The 20,003-nt window shown below is 39.1% G+C and overlaps 1 protein-coding gene across 1 annotated transcript; it reads right to left on the bottom strand.

The window, feature by feature from the left end:
* Nucleotides 1-3,027: 3,027 nt before the first annotated feature.
* Nucleotides 3,028-9,838, bottom strand: CCNB1 (cyclin B1). Its single transcript, XM_010949351.3, has 9 exons — nt 9,652-9,838; nt 8,886-9,056; nt 8,600-8,794; nt 6,683-6,865; nt 5,123-5,281; nt 4,685-4,921; nt 4,265-4,405; nt 3,517-3,627; nt 3,028-3,248 (listed from the first exon to the last, which is right to left on the bottom strand). The coding sequence occupies exons 1-9, from the start codon at nt 9,670-9,672 to the stop codon at nt 3,141-3,143; spliced, it is 1,326 nt and encodes a 441-aa protein (XP_010947653.2). The 5' UTR covers nt 9,673-9,838; the 3' UTR covers nt 3,028-3,140.
* Between the last annotated feature and the right edge of the window lie 10,165 nt (nt 9,839-20,003).

Below are 20,003 nucleotides of genomic sequence, written 5' to 3'. Positions count from 1 at the left end.
GAAAAAAAGCAGTTTATGTGCATGGGTGCACACACGTGTGTATATAACCCCCATACACACTTTCTCAACAGCTATATTTGCCTACATAAATTACTAAAACTGTCTATTTTAAAATTCTTTCTTATATCCACAGGGTATTTATAAAAGTCAATCAAGTACTTATCTACATTGAAAACAGTTTCAAAAGGCTTTTTACAGACCACATCTCCAATGAAATAGAAATCACCAACATAAAGATGTCTGACAAAAATAAACTTAAAAAATAAGCAGTAAAATAATCTCCAGATCAGAGGACCAAAAAAGAAATAAAAGAGGACTTTAGAAGCCAGCTATCTCAGAGGAAAATGTGCATATAAAGGCTTTTAGTATGAAAATACATCAAGTATTTAACCTAAACTAGAAAATAAAGAAACCTAAAGAAAAACAGATGAGAATTAACATGAAAGCTAAAACACCAAAACCTGGTTCTTTCAAAACACCAGTAAAAGACCCCACCCCCTCCCCAACCAGGCAAGCCTGAACAAAAGTATTTAACATCAGGAACAAGATATAACTATAATACAGAAGGGATTCAATAATCATATACCTCTACAGCTTTGATTTTAAAAATTTAGAATGGATGATTTTCTATTAATGGGAGGGGAGGCCTAAAAAACACCCCAAAAACCATGGAAAGCTACCATTATAAGCAGCACCAGGCCAGGTGACGTTACAGATTAATTTAGCTAATTTTTAATGAATGGATAAAGATTATAAGACTTGAAGACAAAAATCTCTTTAATCCACCTTAAAGCTGATACAAAAATCAGAAAACAGCAACAACAAAAACTGAGCCAATTACTTATGAGATGGAAAACTTTCTAAATGAAACATTATCAGACTATATAACATGAGCAAGAATTCATTAACCTCAAATGTGGTAATATTCAAGTAAAGTATCAAAAAAAGGAGGAAACCTTAATGATATAAGCTGAAATAGTAAATAAAATTCCACATCCCTGACTGTTAACAACTATCAACAGAAATAGAAAAATATCTAAAATATAAAGACCACTTAAAGATGAATAGCAAAAATATTAGTTGGTCAAAATACTGAAGAGATGTCCAGGGACAAGACAGGGATTACTTATCATCCATGGTTGTTTTGGAGATTCCAATACAATAAATACCATGGATATTGAAAATAAAATCTTGGTATTTAAGGCTTAGAAAACCACTAAAATCAAGTAAGAAAATTGGTATCAAATGTATAAGAAAAATACAAGTAGCAATAAAAATAGAACTGAGAAATAGATCCTACTCACAACAGTGACAAAAAAGCATAAACCCAGCAATAAATTTGACAAGAAAAGTGTAGAAATTATATAATTAAATTTTAATATTGCATTGAAGGGCATCCAACAAGAGATGAGAAAAATGCTTCTGGATGGGAAGACAATGCCAGTCCATCTAGAACTAATACATAACATACTACATACATGTATATAATAAACAGTCAAAATCTCAAAGGAGTTTTTCAATAACTAGACATAATTTTAAAGTTCACGTATTTGAAACTGCCCCCAAATGTTTGGAAAATAGTGTTAGCCTCATCTTACCAGAAAAACTTAATTTAAAACTATACTACTCACAGGAAAGAACAAGATCAGGAAACACATTTATGTTTCAATTCAATTGTACAAGGATTTTAAACACACGGGATTGGCACAAATGGGCATCCATCTGCAAGAATCCTACCTCATAACACATATAAAAAATTTTGCTGAGGGATTATAGATCTAAACAGGAAAAACTTAGAAATTTAGATGTTAATGGTTTTTGGATGGAGTTGACCTTAAGACTGAAAATCCAAAAGCAACTATAGAAAAAATAGACTTGATACTATGAAAATTTAAACTGTCTGCATGGCGGAAGACCATATAAACAGATAGAGGGTATTTGAAGAACTAGGACAGCCTTACATATTGATAAGTGAGTGGACATCAAACATTTATTCAACTAGTCATCAGAAGCATTAATTAAAACTGCAAACAAATTAGATTTTTTTTGCAAAAAATCCCAGAAATTAGAGAATGATTACTCTCAGTTCTAGGAAGGATGTAGAGAAAACCAGCACTTTTGTACATTTATTGCTGATGACATTGAGAAAGTCAGCTGGGAATAACTGAGAACTCAGAACACAGTTTGGAGAATCCAGTATACATAAGAGAAAAGCATGGGACACAATGACATTTAAACAGGAGGAGCAGAGGAAAAGCAGCCTCAATGTAAACAGGGGAATGGTGAAACACATTATAGTATATCCATACTAAGGACTTTAATGCCCAAAGATGGGGAAGGCCCATCCATGTTGAAAGAAATTGCTAAGTACATAGAATGACCCCGTTTTTAACTCCCCTACTCCTCATAACAGTTTATATGCATATCTGTTTTTACAGAAGGTGTGCATGGATAGATACATCCTCAACTGTTGATTTTCTTCAGGTGGATAGGACTGAGACGTAGGTAAGGGTGAGGTGGGTAAATAAGCTTTTTAAGATATTTTCATATCTGTTATGAAGATTCTGTTTTATTTTAACCAAAAAACAAAAATAAACTAGGTTTAGAATATAAATTAAAATTCTTATTTTTCTAAGTGAAAAAGTTGATTCTAGTTGATAATTTAAGAAAGTGGTACAAGCAGATTACTTAGAATTATGGCAGCACCCACTAGGGGAAATTGAAAACAGGGGGACTAGGGACAAGGTGGTAGACTTTTCCTCAAGTAGAACTAGGCAGCAGATTCTCTTAGGACCATGCTTACATACAGTATGACTTGTAAAGTGAGGATCTAAGAGCTTAGTAATTCTTACTGATAAAGTAAAACCAAGGAACATAAAACAAGAACCAAGTGTATATATTAGTTGGGTCCCCAGGCAAACTGAAAGCAGTATTTTTTTCTTAATTTCCTACCATACCTTTAAGACAACTTTTAGATTATCCTACAGTGGAAAGTAGCCACATTCAAATGAGTTAAGGGATAAGAAGTAAAAAGGACTACAAACTTTATTAAAAGTAAATAAATGTAACATATAATATGTACACATGGCACATGGTGCCAATTTTATTTGCAGATATTATAGTATTCCAAAGTTCACAAGTTACACCTTTGCCACGGCCTTGGCTAAATCTTGAACTAGTGCAGAATTCAGCTGTACTAGAGTGCTGATCTTAGCATGCTTAGATGTGGCATACTTGTTCTTGATAGTCTGGAGGAGAAAAGCATAGACATTAATGAAGGAAAAGAGGAAAACATTGTGGAACCAATGGTAAAGATATTCACCAGCTCCTTAAAAATGAGCTACACACGGCTCTCCCTTCCACGTGTGACAGACCACACTCTATCTAGGGAATGTATATCTCTCTAAATAAACTTGATTTCACTTTAAAAAAAAAAAAGAGCTATGCATTTGCAGGCATAGTCTTAATGATTTTTATATTTTCCCCAACACCCTACAGTGCTACCAACTGACTTACCATGTGCTTTGTAAGCCCACGATTCACCATGATGACATTCTTAGCCAGGTGTTGCATAACAACAAGAAGGGATTCTTCAGTGTATGACAGGTAATGCTGTAGAGTTGGTGTCTAAGACAACAAAAAATGTTGAAAATGCTCATCAAAAGTGGTTTTCATAAATAAGTGTTATTTAAAAGAAGGGTAGGGAGGTAGATACTGTGTAACTGATTATAATTGAAATTTAAGACAAGCTTAAGACCCTTCTTCCCCAGGAACTCTTCCTTCATGCTTCTCTAGGATCCTGTGCTCCAACCTAATTACACTATTGGAGTTGCTGACTTGTCCATCCCAAAGCTAAACTCCAAGTTCCTTGGAGCCAACTTTCTCATTCATAGTTCTGCTTCTAGGGTCTAAAGTAGCATATGGCACTCCAGGAGAAATATCTGTTGAATCAATGAAATTCTAGTTTGTCACTTGACCTGCTTGAGCTTCTCCATCTGTAAGGAGCAGCAGCTTCTCTGCCTTTCTCAAAAGGGTATAGAAAGATGAAATTAGATCATGAAATGGAAGCATTCTGTGATGATGTCACAAGCAAGATATCATTTTTAATCATTCCCTCAGTAGAAGCCATATTTAGGAACCAATTGAATTGTCCTTTAGTGGAAACAGTTCTGTATTCAGTAAATACTATAATTTAAAAGCTTATATAATAAATATAATAAAGTACTATTAATTTAAAAGCTTAGGTTTGTGGGACAGAGCTTACCCATTCACCATTATCAAGAATTTTCAGTGCTAAGCAAAAAGCTCCCGCTGCAATCTGAGAAGGAGGAAAGTGCACCATATCATAGTCCAACATAGTTAGTTCCATCAGATATTTGGCCAAAGTATGTAGCTCAACATCCACCTGAAACAGAACTCACAGGTCACTGAGCTGTCAGAGAATTCTGCACTGGCAATAACTTGTATGCCCATAACTATGACTACGGATGTTTGTCTATAAACTCTCAAATGCAATTGCCCATGAAAGGCTTTAATAATATTAACATACAGCCTGATGGGAAATAAAGACCATCTTTATCCCTTCTTCATGTAGTTAGGTACATAACACAAGGCAGTTGAACTAGATCTCATTGGTCAGCAGTATTCCTTAATTTACCATACAAAGGTTTCAAGAAATCTGTACCTCTCCAATTTTAGATGCTCTCCGAAGGAAATGCAGGGGTAGAGGGCGACCCAGACCAAAATTTAAAGCTCTTAGAATCTTCATTTCCATCTGTCTGATTTGGTACTTAGTGTAAGTGTTGTCAGTCACAAAGGCAAAGTCCCCGATTTCTGGAGGGTACATTTCTTCATATTTGCTTGCAATAAACATGGCAGTGACACCAACCAGCTGCAGCATCTTCTTGGGCACACAATTATCCTGCAGAGAATTTCAACTGGATGAGTAAGTAATATGCCTTTGAAAAAGGAGGCACAGAGCTATGAAGGAGAGGTGGGAAAGACACTTCCACAACAAAATCTTGACACCCCATCCCCCAGGGCAGATTTTAGCTGAGTCTATTTCTTATGACTCAGCTAGGACACTGGAAGGGCAAACCCTCAATTGCTCAGTTATGCTCACCTGCATGAACCGATCAATAATGGCAACAGTCATGTACATGGTCTCTTGCAGTAACCTGAATTTCATCTGAACCTGCACTAGCCAGTCAATTAGGATGGCTCTCATGTTTCCAGTGACTTCACGACCCAGTAGGTATTTTGGTCTGACTGCTTGCTCTTCCTGCAAAAGAATTGCTGATTATCCTTAGAAGCAAGACTCCATGTGATATTTCTGACCAGAAATAATCAGTCACCTCAGAACAGCTCTGGGACATTTAGGTCTTAACTCAGTTATTCATATGGTCACTGCAAACAGCTCTATCACTGAGGAAGAAAGCAAGCAAACACTAAATAGGAGAGTGTGACAGGTTTTCCTGTTGGCAGATCTTACTCTGTTCAATTCACCATCACTACTACTGAGCCATACTCTATGTCCCCACTTCTTCCCAAACTACCTTATCATACTATCACCTCAGATCTTTTCACTTAAGACTCTAAACCCAGAACCTGAGCTTTACAAAGTAGAGAAAATAGTAGAAGTTCCAGATCAGCTGCTATCAATATGCTATCACTCCTGTTCCAGGGTTTAAACCCCCAAAGCACCATAGGTAAGAACGTAAACAAGGTCCCACTGCACAGCACAGGGAACTATATATTTAATACCTTGTAATAACCGGTAATGAAAAAGAATACGAAAAGGAATGGATATATATCTATATGAATCACTGTGCTGTATTCCAGAAATTAATGCATTATAAGTTGACTATATTTCAATAAAAAGAAAAAAAAAGAATGAATCATCAAAACCTAGCACACACACCTGCTAAACCCACCCCTCCAAAGTTAGAACACAAACTTTAAAAACAAGGGAGAAGAAATCTGGAGCAGAGGGCTGGTTTTGGCAAGAAAGTCTTCTTGCAGGACAATGCTGTGGAAAATGGAGATGTCCAAAAGAGCCAGGAAAGAGCCTGAAGATGTCAATGATGTCACTAGAATAGAATGCATTACAAACAAGCAATTGGGTAAATTTGGTAGCTGTAGAGCTTATGTTGTTAATATACAGAATGCCTCCTCATTTTGGGGGGAAAGGGCAAAGGACACTAATAGAAAGTTTCAGAAGTGGAATGAAATGGAAGAAAACCAAAAACTTAAGTTTTTGAGTATATTCCTCTTAGACACAAAGAACAATTTCCGATATCACATGCATGTAAGGAACAATGACCCAAAATGCCTTGTTTTGGCTATAGTTTTCATCTCCATTACCACAAATCCAGATTTTTGGGACTCACCCACTTCTAACCCACTCCTGATGGTTATAAATGTATCAGACTTTCCTTCAGAAAGAGCCATGGTAGTATCCACTCCCACTTTGAACTTTCCCTGTTCAAAATGGCAAATACAGACTTCACTGGCTTTAGTGCCTTTTTATTTTTGGTATTCTACAAAGAATTTTAAATTGGAACCTATGATTAAGAAATGCTACTTACATCCTGCTTAAATTATTGTGACCCATTAATGGAAAGTTCCTTTAATAAAGCTAGATGCAGTTTAGAAAAAACAAAGATTTTATCCTACTACTGACCTCAAGTTGTCTCAGATAAGCATAGATATCTTTCACATATTCACTACAAAGGTTGGGATCCGCTCCGTCTTCTGCATCCACATCATTCACTGCAAGAATTACATCAGAGAAAGCCTGACACAGATATTCTTCTGCAGGGGCACAGCCAGATGTTTCCATGGGGCTTGGTGAGGGAGTATCAACCTTGAAACAGAGAGACCTTTTGAAATAATAGCAAAGAGGAGCAAACAATCTTGGAATGAAGGTCAGATTATTGGTACTAACTCACGAGACTTATCTGCTGAATAGACATAGAATCCACTTATCTTTTCAAATTTATTCAACTTCTTTTTAGGAAGTGGCTAATATAAAAAGTGAAATGCCAGCTTAGACTGAGCCAGCAGAATTGTTAATAGGTAAAACAGAGAAGAAGCAAATTCATGTGCTAGACTTTCTTCTGAAGGAAACTGGTAAGTAATGCATTTGTTTAGCAATGTCCTGTGAAGTTAAACCAAATGAATGACAAGTTAGCCTTTAGTCTTTATTTCAAAACATGGACTGCTTCCCACTGCGAGGGAGAATACAAGGTCTGTCCTGACTACTAAGGATTAACTGACTTTGTTATCATGAACCATTTTCTTCAAGCTCCAGTTACCCTACTGTCCAGACAGTTATTGAGCACTTTCTTCAAGTCAAGCCCTATGCTAGGCACTGGCTTTATGGTGTCCTCAAGGGGCTCTGAATTTAGAAGAAATAAGTAAATGAAGTAAGTGTTTGATTTTAGGAATAAGAGTGGAGGTGGGGGCAGCTAGGGTGGGATGGAGAAAGTTAGGGAAAGCTTTAGGTGTTGATGCTTAAGCTACTTAAAAGAGGGTGGGAAAGGCATTTTTAGTAAGTGGGAAAGCAAAGGCAAGAATCAGTATGGGACTTTCAAGGAAACCCCAGGTCGTTTGGTATGGTCAATGAAAGACTGCAGGCTACAAGTTTCTCTGCTATGCCCAGAAGGTCTATACTAAAGACATAGCCTCATAGCTCCTACTCTTAGATAGAAAGAGCTGGGCCAAATGACTTTGATAGATCATTTCCCCAGTGGCTTTAACGAAGTTTAAAAATTAGAGCTTAAGAATGTAGTTTGTTTCAACAAGCCTCTTCTAGATGGCGTATTTTTCCTTCACAGGAGTAGACACATCTACATACCTAATATTTAATAAATTCTTAGTTTTGAGCCTGTGTTAACTCATCTTACCTACTCTCTGAAGAGGTACATTTTCTGCTTTATACCCTCAGATATTCCAGTGGTACAGGCTTGTTAAGGATTTGGTGGCCATGTTAGGGAGTAAAAAAAAAAAGGTCTCAAGAAAACAGTGGGGGAGGGTATAACTCGGCGGTAGAGTGCCTGCTTAGCATGCAAGAAGTCCTGGGTTCAATCCCCAGCACCACCATTAATAAATAAACAAACCTAATCTCTACCCTCCCCTCCCCTCCCCCACAAAAGAAAACAATCGGTGTTTTAGTCAATAAATTCTGGTCAGAGATGGCTTGTACCCAAAGACAGCAAAATCTTTGGCCCAGGCATCTACCACTCAATACCATAAATAAAGGAGGGGTAGTACATAACAAAGCAATTGAAAGCAGACACTCTGCAGCTAGACAGCCTGAGTCTGAGTTCCAGTTATGTGCCGCTGATTAGATGTGGCTCTATAAAAGATACTTAATACTCGTCTGCCGTGATCTAAAAGGTAGAGGTAATAACAGTACCAGTGCTAAGCGAGAATAATAAGATCATGTGAGCTAATGCACGTGAAGCGCTTAGCAGAGCCTACCTCCCGCTAAGCAGTCTATAAATGTTACTATTATTATTTATTCAAATGATCTATCATGCATTAGTCAAATGAAGGAAAAGAAACAATCGGCAGGCTCTAAAATAGTATGGTTTACCAAAATAGGCTCAGGGGAAAGTTTCTCTTCTTTAACAGGCTCAGGTTCCGGCTCTGGCTCCGGCTCCAGCTCCGGCTCCGGCTCCGGCTCCGGCTCCGGCTCGGGCTCTCGCTCCAACACGGGTACAGGAGCCTTTTCCAGAGGTTTTGGTAGTTTTTTAGCAATAACTTTTCCAGCAGCTAAAGTTTTTGCTTCCTGTGGATGAAAAGGAGAGAATGGAATGTTTCTCCATCAAGGATCACAGCTGGAAGGCAGACTAGAGAAGCCGAGTCAGGAAGACAGTTACCTTTTTCAGGGGCAGTTTGGCCTGTGGCTGTTCACTGACTTTGTTACCGATGTCTCCAAGAGCTGTTCTTGGCCTCAGCCCGGGCTTAGAAGCTCCAACAGTGGCCATAGGCACGCGCTTTGCGCCTGCCATACTGAGCTTCGCCTTATTTTCAGCATTAATTTTCGTGTTCTGTAAGAAGCAAGACCACTCTGAGAGCTAGCCCAGCCAAGTTAGGGTAAGTCAAGGGTTAAAGTGGGGGCAAAAGAGAGGCTCTCAAGAGGAAAGCCGACTGTAAATGGGTTCCTAGGGGAAACCTGGGTTCCAGGGTCTACGCTAGGTTATGACAAGTCAGCTTCCTCCCAAACCGCTTCCTTCACCAATTGAAGGATTGCCTCCTTAGTCTCCACCGGGCCTAAAGTACCATAAATTTACATTTGAAAGGGAATCGAAAAAGCCTTCAATTGCAAGCACCTTCTTCTCTGGGGAGAGGGTCACGCAGTTGGTGGTAGCTCACTCAGGGGGCCTCCATCACCTTTTACAAAAGGTTTCCAGTCTACCCTCCATCTGCTCCCCCACCCCCAGCATTTATCTAAGGCCCATCCACTTTTCTTTCTCACCTTCTTCTCTCCGCCCGTCCGCCTCCCATACTCTCCCACCGACCGCTATCCTCCTCCCCAAATCTCTGCCCCGGCCCGCTCCCGCCCGGGGGACTCCCGCAGGAGAGCCAGGGAGGGGAGGCGCGGCGAGCCGGCAGAGACGCGTTTGTTCACCGTCCGCAGCTCACCCTGGTGATCCGGAGCGCCATGGCTTCCTCTGCACCAGGCAGTAGCTCAGTGGGGAGAAGCAGAGCACGGGAGTCCCCGACCAGCCGGGGACCTGAACCCAGCACACGCCAACAGCCGTTCCTCCGCAGCACGCCGGGAGGAATCGGGCCCTGCCTCTGGTTTAAACCCCGCACCGCTCCCTCCTTATTGGCCTGTTCGTGGCACTCGCTCGCTTCTCATTGGCGGCGGCCGGTTCCTCCGAGAATGCGTTTCCAGGGCGATCCCGCGAAGACATTCGGGTGGGACGGGACCAGGCCGTCACGTGGTGTGGCCCCGCGCCTGCGCCCTTGGCGGTGACTGCCGCCACCTGGAGAGGTGTGCGTCCGCCGCCCACCTGGAGAGGTGAACCTGTACGCTGCTGGGGCAGTCTTGTGGCCTTAAAAAAGTGCTGGTGGAGCCACCGCAGTTGGACCTCAAAGACAGTTATGATTTTAGTTCTACTTACTGTTAAACACTTAACCTCTTTTACAGTGGCATGTAGCCGGAAAGGCTTTTATATATACATTCTTTCATTTGATCATTCCAACAGCACTCTGGTGGAGGCACTGAAGCTCGGAGAGGCTTTGGGTAATTTTCCCAGGATCACAAATTAGTAACATGGGACTAAACTTAGATTTCTTTAGACCCATGATGTTTCCACAACAGTAATTGCCGCTTAAGAATATTGCCAGCCTCTTAACCTGCCAGATTACTTTCGAATTACAAATCAAATTGTTTCGAAAGCCAATCTTTTTATTTTTGCTTTTTATTTGAAAATAATTTCAAACTTAGGAAAGTTGTAAACAAAAATCTTACAGGGAACACACAGGTAGGTACCCTTTACTCAGATTCAAATATCCTTTTACCCCATTTGCTTTATTATTCACTTAATCTCTTTCTTATATAAAGCTCTATCTATGGGTACATAACCATGTAAATTTTTTTTTCCTGAAACATTTGAGAGTGAGTTATATATAATTCTTTACTGTGTATTTCTAAGAAAAAGGGATATTCCCTTACATATTCACAATACAGTCATAAATTTACTTTATTACAGTATTGTATTCAACCTAGTTTATATTCCAATATTGTCAGTTGACCTAACAATGTTCTTTCCTCCAGCTAGAGTCAATGTTGCATTTAGTTCCTTTAGTCTGAAACAGTTCTCACAGCTTTTCTTTGTCTTTCAAACACTGATGGTTTTGAAGAATACAGTACACCCTGCCACTTTTTAGAAAATAGAAATTTCTTATTCTTGTGTTTGTTTAATGGTTCCTTGTGACTTACATCAAGGTTATGCATTCTTGGCTGTTATGCATAGGTTTCACGTAGGCGACATCAGATTCTTCTCAGGGGATCAACTCTGCAGACATATGCTGTTTGCTTGTTCCCCATAAATGATATTAATTTTGATCACTTGGTTTAGCTATTACCTGGTTTCTCCACTGTACCTTTAATTGTTTGAACCCCTTCCTGACCATTGCACAGTAGAACTTCATTTAACACAGTAGTTCTCAATGGAGGAACATTTTGTCCTATGGGGAGGATTTGGCATTTCTGGTTGTCACAACCGGGAAGATGCTACTGGCTTCTAGTGGGTAGAGACCAGAGATGTTTCTAAACATCCTATAATACACAAGACAGCCTGCACCCCATAAACACAGACACAAATAATTATCCAGCCCCACAATTCCGGAGTCTCAGACTGCCAAGTTTGAGAGAGCTTGCCTACTACATACATACCTATGACTCATTTCTATTCAGAATGCTGACTTTTGATGCTTAATAAACACAAGTTCCATGGATTATATCTTTTTAAAATAACATTAAAAAATTTGACTTTTCTCAGATACATGCACTCCAGTGTTCATAGCACCACAGTTTACAATAGCCAAGACACGGAAGCAACCTAAATGTCCATCTACAGATGAATGGATAAAGAAGATGTGGTATAGATACACACTGGAATATTTGCCATAGAAATGAGTGAAATAATGCCATTTGCAACAACATGGATGGACCTAGAGATTATCATACTAAGCGAAAGACAAATGACAAATATCATGTGATATCACTTATATGTGGACTCTAAAATATGATACAAATGAACTTATTTACAAAACAGAAACAGGCTCACAGAGATAGAAAACAAATGATTACCAAAGAGGGAAGGGGTAGGGAGGAAAAAGTGAAGAATTTGGGATTAACATATACACACTGCTATTATATAAAAGAGATAAATAATAAGCACCTACTGTATAGCACAGGGAACTATATTCAGTATCTTATAATAAACTATAATGGAAAAGAATCTAAAAATTATATATATATATACACACACACACATACCAGAAACAAACACAACATTATAAGTCACTATATGTCAATTAAAAAAAGACAAAAACAAAAAACAAAAAACTTGACTTTTCTCTTCAGTGAACTACACAGTATTCTCTCCCCTGGCCCTGTCAGTAGTGCCAACTACATACCAGGCAATGTTCTAGGTGCTAGGAATATAGCTCTGAACAAAACAGATGAGCTCCCTGCTGTTATAAAGTATAGAGTCCAGTAGGAGAGAGACTAAATAAGTAAATAAGTAAAATGGAAAAAAAGATCAGGTAGTACTAAGTGGTAGGCAGAGAATAAAGATAGTGAAGCAGGTAGAGTGATTTGGTGGCTAGCTGAGATTTGGTGGTCACGGACAGTCTGAGAAGTTGACATATAAATTAAGGTTTAAATGACTAAAAGGAAAACATTTTAGGTAGAGGAAACAGCCTGTGAAAACCCAAAGATAGTGTTGACTTAAACAAATAGTCTGCCAGGTATTTCTCCTGCAAAAATAGGCTTATTCAGGATCAACGAAGAATTACAATTTGGGGTCTACCACCATGGCAAGCCATGAAAGTCCCCATGCCACAAGGAGAGGACTCTTGTATACAGGGAAAAGGAAGTCAAGAGAGCTATGTAGTAAGCAGAGTCCACTGGTGGAATTGAGAGTTTGAAGTACAGTGGCTTTTTATTGGCTGAGCTTTTATCAAGGAAGAAGAGGAAGTCTCTCTTTTGCTGGGCTGTTGTAGTCACAGAACATGCAAGCTCCTATTTCTGACGACCCACTCTATTTTAATGTGCTTATTAATTTTTACAATGGGAAAGAGCTTGTCATGTTCAAAAAAAGCCAGTGTGGCTAGAGTATGGGAGGAGGAGGGGAGTAGAGATGAGATTAAGAAATTGGAAAGGGTAAAGCTACACAAGGCCTCCCTCGTAAACCAAGGTAAAGGGTTTGGGCTATACTAAGTGCAGTAGAAGGCTTTGGAGGGTTTTAAGCCACAGTGTGGCATAATCTATTTTTTCAAGAGATTTCTGTTGTTATGGTGGAGAGAATGGGTGTAGCTTGGGTGGAGGAGGGGAAGAAGGAGGAGGAGAGAAGCAGGGGAGCCATTCAAAGGCTGTTGTAGGAGGCCAGCAAAAGATGATGGTTGGATGGTACTAGCAGCACTACATGGAAAGGGATGGGTTCTGGATATATTTTGGAGATAGACTTGCTGAGTCTTGATTTACATGCCTGGTGTGAGAGAAAAGGGGTCAAGGGTGACTCATAGGTTTTGACTTGAGTAACTGAAAAAGAAAAGACTAAGAGATGAGCAGCTTTTTGTAAGGGGAGGGTATAGCTCAGTGGTAGAGCACATGCTCAGCATGCATGAGGTCCTGGGTTCAATCTCCAGTACCTCCATTAAGCCTATGGCCATACCATCCTGAACACGCCCAATCTCGTCCAGTACCTCCATTAAAAACTAAATAAATAAACAAACCTCATTACCCACCCCAAATAGATAAATAAAAATAAATTTTACAAAAGAAAATTTTTAAAGGGTACAAACTTCCAATTATAAGATAATTTACTAGGGATGTAATATACAACATGATAAACGTAATAAATACCGCTATGTGTTATATATGAAGGTTGTTAAGAGAGTAAATCCCTAGAGTTCTCATCACACACAAAAAAATTAAAAAACAAACAAACAGAAGAGCAGCTTTTAGAAAGCAGTAGTTTGGGGTAGATCAAGAATTCTGTCACATTTGGAATGCTTAGAGAAATACAACAGGGGAGATCTAAGCAAAGATCAGGGTGGGAGCAGAATTTTCCTTAGCTTTAGATAGTATTTAAACTCTGATACAGATGAGGTCATCTAGAGAAGGAATGTAAAGGCGGGTAGATGCCCAGGAGCAAGCCCCAGGGCCCTCCGTTTTAAAGATTGAACAGAGGGAGAGAACACTGTTTAAATCTACTGTTGTTTTGATCCCTCATCTAACACTGTGGGTGTGTGGATGTGGAGAACACACAAATTGGTTTACAGAGGGAAGAGTGTTAAAGAATTGGGACTTGAGAAGGTAGTGAAAAATTGTTTTTGTTCTATTTAGAATGTAGTCTGTACTTATTTAAATTTTCCTTGAATTGGCCCTCATGTAAAAACATCTTATCACTGAGGCTCCATTTATTGTAATGAAATAAATTTACATTTTAAGGCAGGACAAAAAAAAATTTAAATTCTCCTTTCTGTTTGGGCCTCTTCCCTCCCTCCCTAATATGCAGTATGCCTCAGCATTACACATTCACCAGACCTTCTTAAAGATGGGAATGTCTGCTCGACCATAAAGACAAATTTTTCCGCTTTCTTCTGATGCTAACTTTTTTAAAGAGCAGCATTCTTTCCCAACTCTGCAGGGGATCATGGTGACTTGCTGCTTGCCTTGTATGAGCTTACCTGGACTATGTGTCTCTGGTGAACTTTACGTAAAATATCATTATGACATTTTGATGTAAGACCTTTTGAAAGTGTGATTTGACTTGGACTTCTAACAGCAGAACAGCTCTCAGCTTTCTGAGAGTCTGTCTCCTGGGTTATAATCCTGTTTGGCTTGAATAAAATTCTCTTTTTTCTTCTTAACTTGATTGTTAATTGCATTTTTGTGGACAGTTGTGATTGAGTATAGGAGTCAAGCAAGGGAAACACGTTTTTTTTTTTCCCTTCAGACCTCATAGGAACTTCAGTTTGCTGAGTTAAGTGATGGTAAGAAGACGGAGGCAGATGAAAAGGAATGTAGAAGAGGAAGGGCAAATAGTAAAGAAGGCCTGGGAGAAAAGCAATGGAGAATGAGAGGTCCTGGAAACTGAAGAAAGGATTCTCTCCCACACACCACTCCTGCTATACCAGTCCTTACTTGGTTGGTACAGTAAAGAGTCTTTGCATAGTGAATAGTCTTTCTAGAAGGCTGAGTAGCCTGCAACTCTAAGACTGGGGCTGAGTAACATGGGGTAGGGTACAGAGCGAAATTGAAAGCACAACTTAATAGCCTTGCGTTGGCACCCAGCTGTACTTTACAGTTAGCTGTTTGGTGGGGTCAGAAATGGGAGTGGATGAAAGCGGCCGCTGATCACCCACAAACTCCATGGTGCTCCTAGCTGAGAAACATGAAGCTCACAGTTTAAGCGTAGTTAATTTTTCACATAGCCAGGATGTGGACAAGTCACACTTCAGTATCATAGTTAAGTGCACAGATTTTTCCTGGTTATTGAAAACGTATGCCCCATCCTCTGTAAAGATTTTTGTAATCTTCCAGCAGAAAGAGTTCTCTTCCTCCTCTGAACTCAGAACAGTATCACATCTACCTTTCTTCCAGTGCATATCACCATGCTCTTTTACGTATTTTTATATGCTTAGTAACTACTGCCTTCCTGTGAGGGCAGAGACCATATCGGACCTCTTTATATAACTCACCCTGCTTTATACATGTTAGGCATTTAATGCATCAGTAAACTTAATAGGTGCTTTAACAAATGGTTCCCATAGATTTATTTGGGACTATTGCCTTGATTGGATAGGACTGCAAGGGATCGATCACCTTATAGTCACGGGATCCAGACTCTATCATTTTAAGTCAGAGATTAAGCGACTGGCCCTGAGATCACAGCTATGGTGGAGAGTCTGATTCCTAGACCAGTCAGCGTCCCGCCTACTATATTGATTTGCAGTCTTTCACATTAGGCATTCCTATCCCGCTCCTATGGCCAATGAAGGCAACCAACAATGGGAAACCCTATTTGAAGTAAGGCATTGGAAAAGTATGTCACTGTAACTTCCCTGATGCTTTTTAAGAGCTAGACACTTAACCTCCATATGATTACCTAACAGGTCTGTGGTTAACTTGTAACCTGGTATTCAAATACCCTCAATGGCTTGCTGCTAACCTTCCTTTCTAATCATAGGCCTACAAATTCCACACCCAAAAGGCATGACCGGGCAAAACTGAACTACTAAAGGGTTTACTCCAGAGGGAATTAATCCCCTTGCCTTCTATTTCTGACCCCACTGGTCTCTTCCATCTACCAAGCACCACCTCCTTTGTGAAGCCTTCTCCTCCCTTCAGCTAAAAGTTAACTTCTCCATTTTCTGAACTTTGCCTCTTCCTTTTGGCACCAGATCTCTCTAAATCTTGAATTATAGTTATTTACACTTTATTTTTCCCTACTGTAATTAGCACCATGAAGGCAGAGTTTGTGTCTGATTTATTTTTTACTTTAAACAGCAAGCTTGTAAGAGGCAGTGAACATGCTGCTTAGTCCAAGTCGCCATCCTCTCTCATTTGGGCTTCCGCAGGCCGGCTAACTCTCCCCTGGGTTCCACTCACTCTCTTATCCTGATCCCTTTGAGACATGACAGCTCTGTGACTCAAAGCCCTCCACAGACTTTGCACATCCACACCACACCTTCTGCCTAATTTTGCTAACACGTTGGCTTTCTTGCTTTGCTTCTATCATGGTAACCATCTCCTGCCTCAGACGTCTTTGCATTTGATGTTCTTTCAGGGACGAATAGTGGGTATTAGTAGAATATGGGTAGGATACTCGGTACTGGTTGCTTTCTTACTCAGATCAGGGTCTTGTCTTCCTCCACAGAGATCCTCTTTGGCCAGTCTCTAGCACCCCTGTTAAGAGTGTCAATCCCTGCCTCTCCCATCTGCCTGTCTGGCTGGCAGGGAAGGAAAAGAACTTGTATGTTGGTGAAGGAGGAAGCTGTGTGGGTCGACAGTGAAATCTAGAGTAAAAAGCAAGCTGATCCAAGGTGTCCTGCAGGCTGTAAAATGCAGTTTAATCCAAGTGTGATTTTTAAAACTGTTCAAATGACTTTAATTATTGGAATGCACAATTTAAAAAACATGCAAATAAAGTTTTAAAACCTAAAAAAAAAAAAAAAAGTGTCAATCCTGAAATCAGAGTGGCTGGTTTGGAAAGTTGGCTTTACCACTTACTAGCTGTAGGATTTAGGGCAAGTTAATTTACATTTTTCTTCCTCAGTTTCCTCATCAGTAAAATGGGGATAATAATTTTACATATTTATTGCTTAGAACAGTGCCCACCTGGTACAGAGCAAGGGTTCAATAGCTACTGTTTTTCCTCACAGTGCTGATCACAATCTGACATTTTCACATATTAGTCTGTCTCCTCCACTGGAAACTAAGCTCCTTCACAGCAGAACTTTATTAGTGACTTTATTCCTAGCTCCTAGAGCCGTGTCTTCATACAAAGAACTTCAGTGAATTCTGTTGAGTATGGATGGATGTATTCAACATTTTAAAAAACCATAAATAAACCACTGAATTGTATTATTTTCTTATACAGGCTTTCCGTAACTGTGAATCTTAATACCGACAGGTCTAGGTACTATATTTTGTTGCAGGGGAAACCTCCTTGGACTTTAAATTCAAGCAGAAAATAGCCACAAAGAGGAACAATATGTACCTAAAAAAATTCAGTCCACTACGTTGTATTATTGTGCTAGATCAGTTAAAGCAAACTCATTATGTGATAACACCAGAAAACTAGGAGGAAAAAATGGATGAGATTAATTATGTGCCTTGCACATAGTAGCTTTGAAATAAATAATTACTAGCAAATTATGAAAACACTTGAAAAAGAAAATGCAATACAGAAGTTAAATTATAACTTAAAACATTTTGACAATTGTATACACCTCTGTAACCACCCTGATTTAGATATAGAACACTCCCAGCATTCCAAAAAGATCTCCCTGCCCTCTTCCAACAAACTCCCTGTCTTCCCAAGGCAACCACGTGGCAAGCAGAATAACGACTGCCCCCACCCCCAAGAAGTCCTTGCCCTAATGCCCGGAACCTGTGAATATGAACATACCTGTGAATAAGTTACACGGCAGAAGAGACTTTGAGATAGGGGATTATCCTGGACTACTGGGTGGGCCCAGGGTAACCACAAGTGTCCTTAAAAGCAGAAGAGGATGACGAAGAGTGGATCAGAGAAAGATGCCACAGTGGAAGAAGAGACAGAAGAGATTTGGAGGGTAAGAAGCACATGTCCTATTGTTGCTGGCTTTGAAGATGGAGGAAGGAGGCCACAGGCCAAGAAACGCAGGTGGCTTCTAGAAGCTGGGAACACCAGCAAAGAAACAGGCACCTCAGTCCTACAACCACGAGGGCTGAATTCAGCCAACCACCTGAAGGAGCAAGGAAATGGATTCTGAGAGCCTCCAAAAAGAACTGCAGCCTTGCAGCAATTTGATTTTAACCCAGTGAGTCCCATACTGAACTTCTGACCTACAGAACTGTGAGATAATAAGTGTGCATTAAGCCCTAAGTTTGTGGTAATTTGTTATGACAGCAATTAAAAATTAATATAAACCACTCTCTGTGCTCTATCACTATAGATTAGTCTTGTTTTTGGACTTTATATACATGGAATCATAGTATGAACTCTTTTGTGGCCAACTTCTTTCACTTATGTTTTTGAGACTCACCTGGTACTGTTTGTAACAGTAATTTTAATTTTTTTATTTAGTAACAGTAATTTTTAAAAAACTGCTGAGTAGTATAGTTCATTATGAATACACCACAATTTATTCATTCTCTTGTTGATGGACATGTTGTCTAATTCTTGGCTATCATGAACACGTACATTCTTGTACAAGCCTTTCTGTAGACATGTTTCCATTTTTCTTGGGTAGATACCCAGGAGTAGAACTGCTAGGTCACAGGGTGGATGTATGTTTAACGTTAAAAAAATTGCCAAATGGTTCTCCAAAGTGGCTGTATCATTTCATACTCCCACTAGCAGTGAGTGAGTTCCAGTTGCTCCATATCTGTAAATTTGAACAGATTTTATTCTGATTTTATGTATGAGGGGGGAAAAAAAAGAAGATACCCAGAGAGGCTGATTTGCCTAAAGTCATGTGGTTTGTATGAGCTGGAACCAGTACCCCGGTGCTCTCAATACTGGAGTTTCCCTACTTTCCACCTGTACCTCCTACTTTTCAGCGCTGCCTTCTCTCTCATCTTGATAGCTCTCAATTACTTAATTTAATTTTCCTGCTATTTGTATGCCTTCTAAGGAAAATGACAATTTTTATAATTCTGCAATATGTATTGTACCTCTCTACTTAAATTTTTTAAAATGTATAAACATTACATTAAAACATCAATATGCAATTATTTTCCCACCACTTAAATTTTTTAATATGTATTGAAGATTCTGGACCAGAAAATGTGTAAAGAGAAGACAGGAATATCAAAATAACTTATAACAAATTTCTAAAACCTCTCACATATTAAAATTGGTAAGACAAAAATATGATTTACAATACAGGTTTGCCATTATGGTATAGATAAGAAAATAGTACCCATACTAAAATTAATCCATCCTACTTATCAAAATTCCTAGGTATAAGAATGAAAATATTTAGATGCTTATAGATAGGTATTCAAAAGTTTCTTTCAGACAACATTCTTTGGTGTTCATAAAACTGCATATATTACTATATATCTATTTATCAGTCTTTTCAGACTATACATTCACTTTAAATTGGAAATCAAAAAATATAAATTAGATATTACTAGAAATTAGAAAGTAGTTATAGGGTATTTCAATTTCATAGTGCCCAAAGGTTTGTGAACAAGATTTACTTACCAAGCTTTAAAAGAACCACCTGTTTTTGGTATTTCTTATATAATCTACATGTTCCAGAAATTAAAAAAAAAAAGATACATTTAGAGGCAAAATTTCAACTCTGAGTTGACAATTGTTTATGACTCTTTCAACTGGCTGTTCCACATCATACGGAGCTAAATGAAAAGATGAAAAGCCTAGCGTTGCTTGGATACCAGCTTAATAAGCAAACTGGAATGCCAGATGCATAGTAAGAAATGGAATATCCTACTTGAGTGGAAGAAGACAAGTGAGTGTGTGATGGACACAACTTAGTTTAAGTTCTTTACCCTAATGAAGTAATTATTCATTTGCAGA

The sequence above is a fragment of the Camelus bactrianus genome, chromosome 3, assembly GCF_048773025.1.
Source record: "Camelus bactrianus isolate YW-2024 breed Bactrian camel chromosome 3, ASM4877302v1, whole genome shotgun sequence".
In the NCBI taxonomy this organism is placed as follows: domain Eukaryota; kingdom Metazoa; phylum Chordata; class Mammalia; order Artiodactyla; family Camelidae; genus Camelus; species Camelus bactrianus.
The sequence above is the reverse complement of the archived record's forward strand: the minus strand, read 5'-3'. Positions and strand labels throughout refer to the sequence as shown.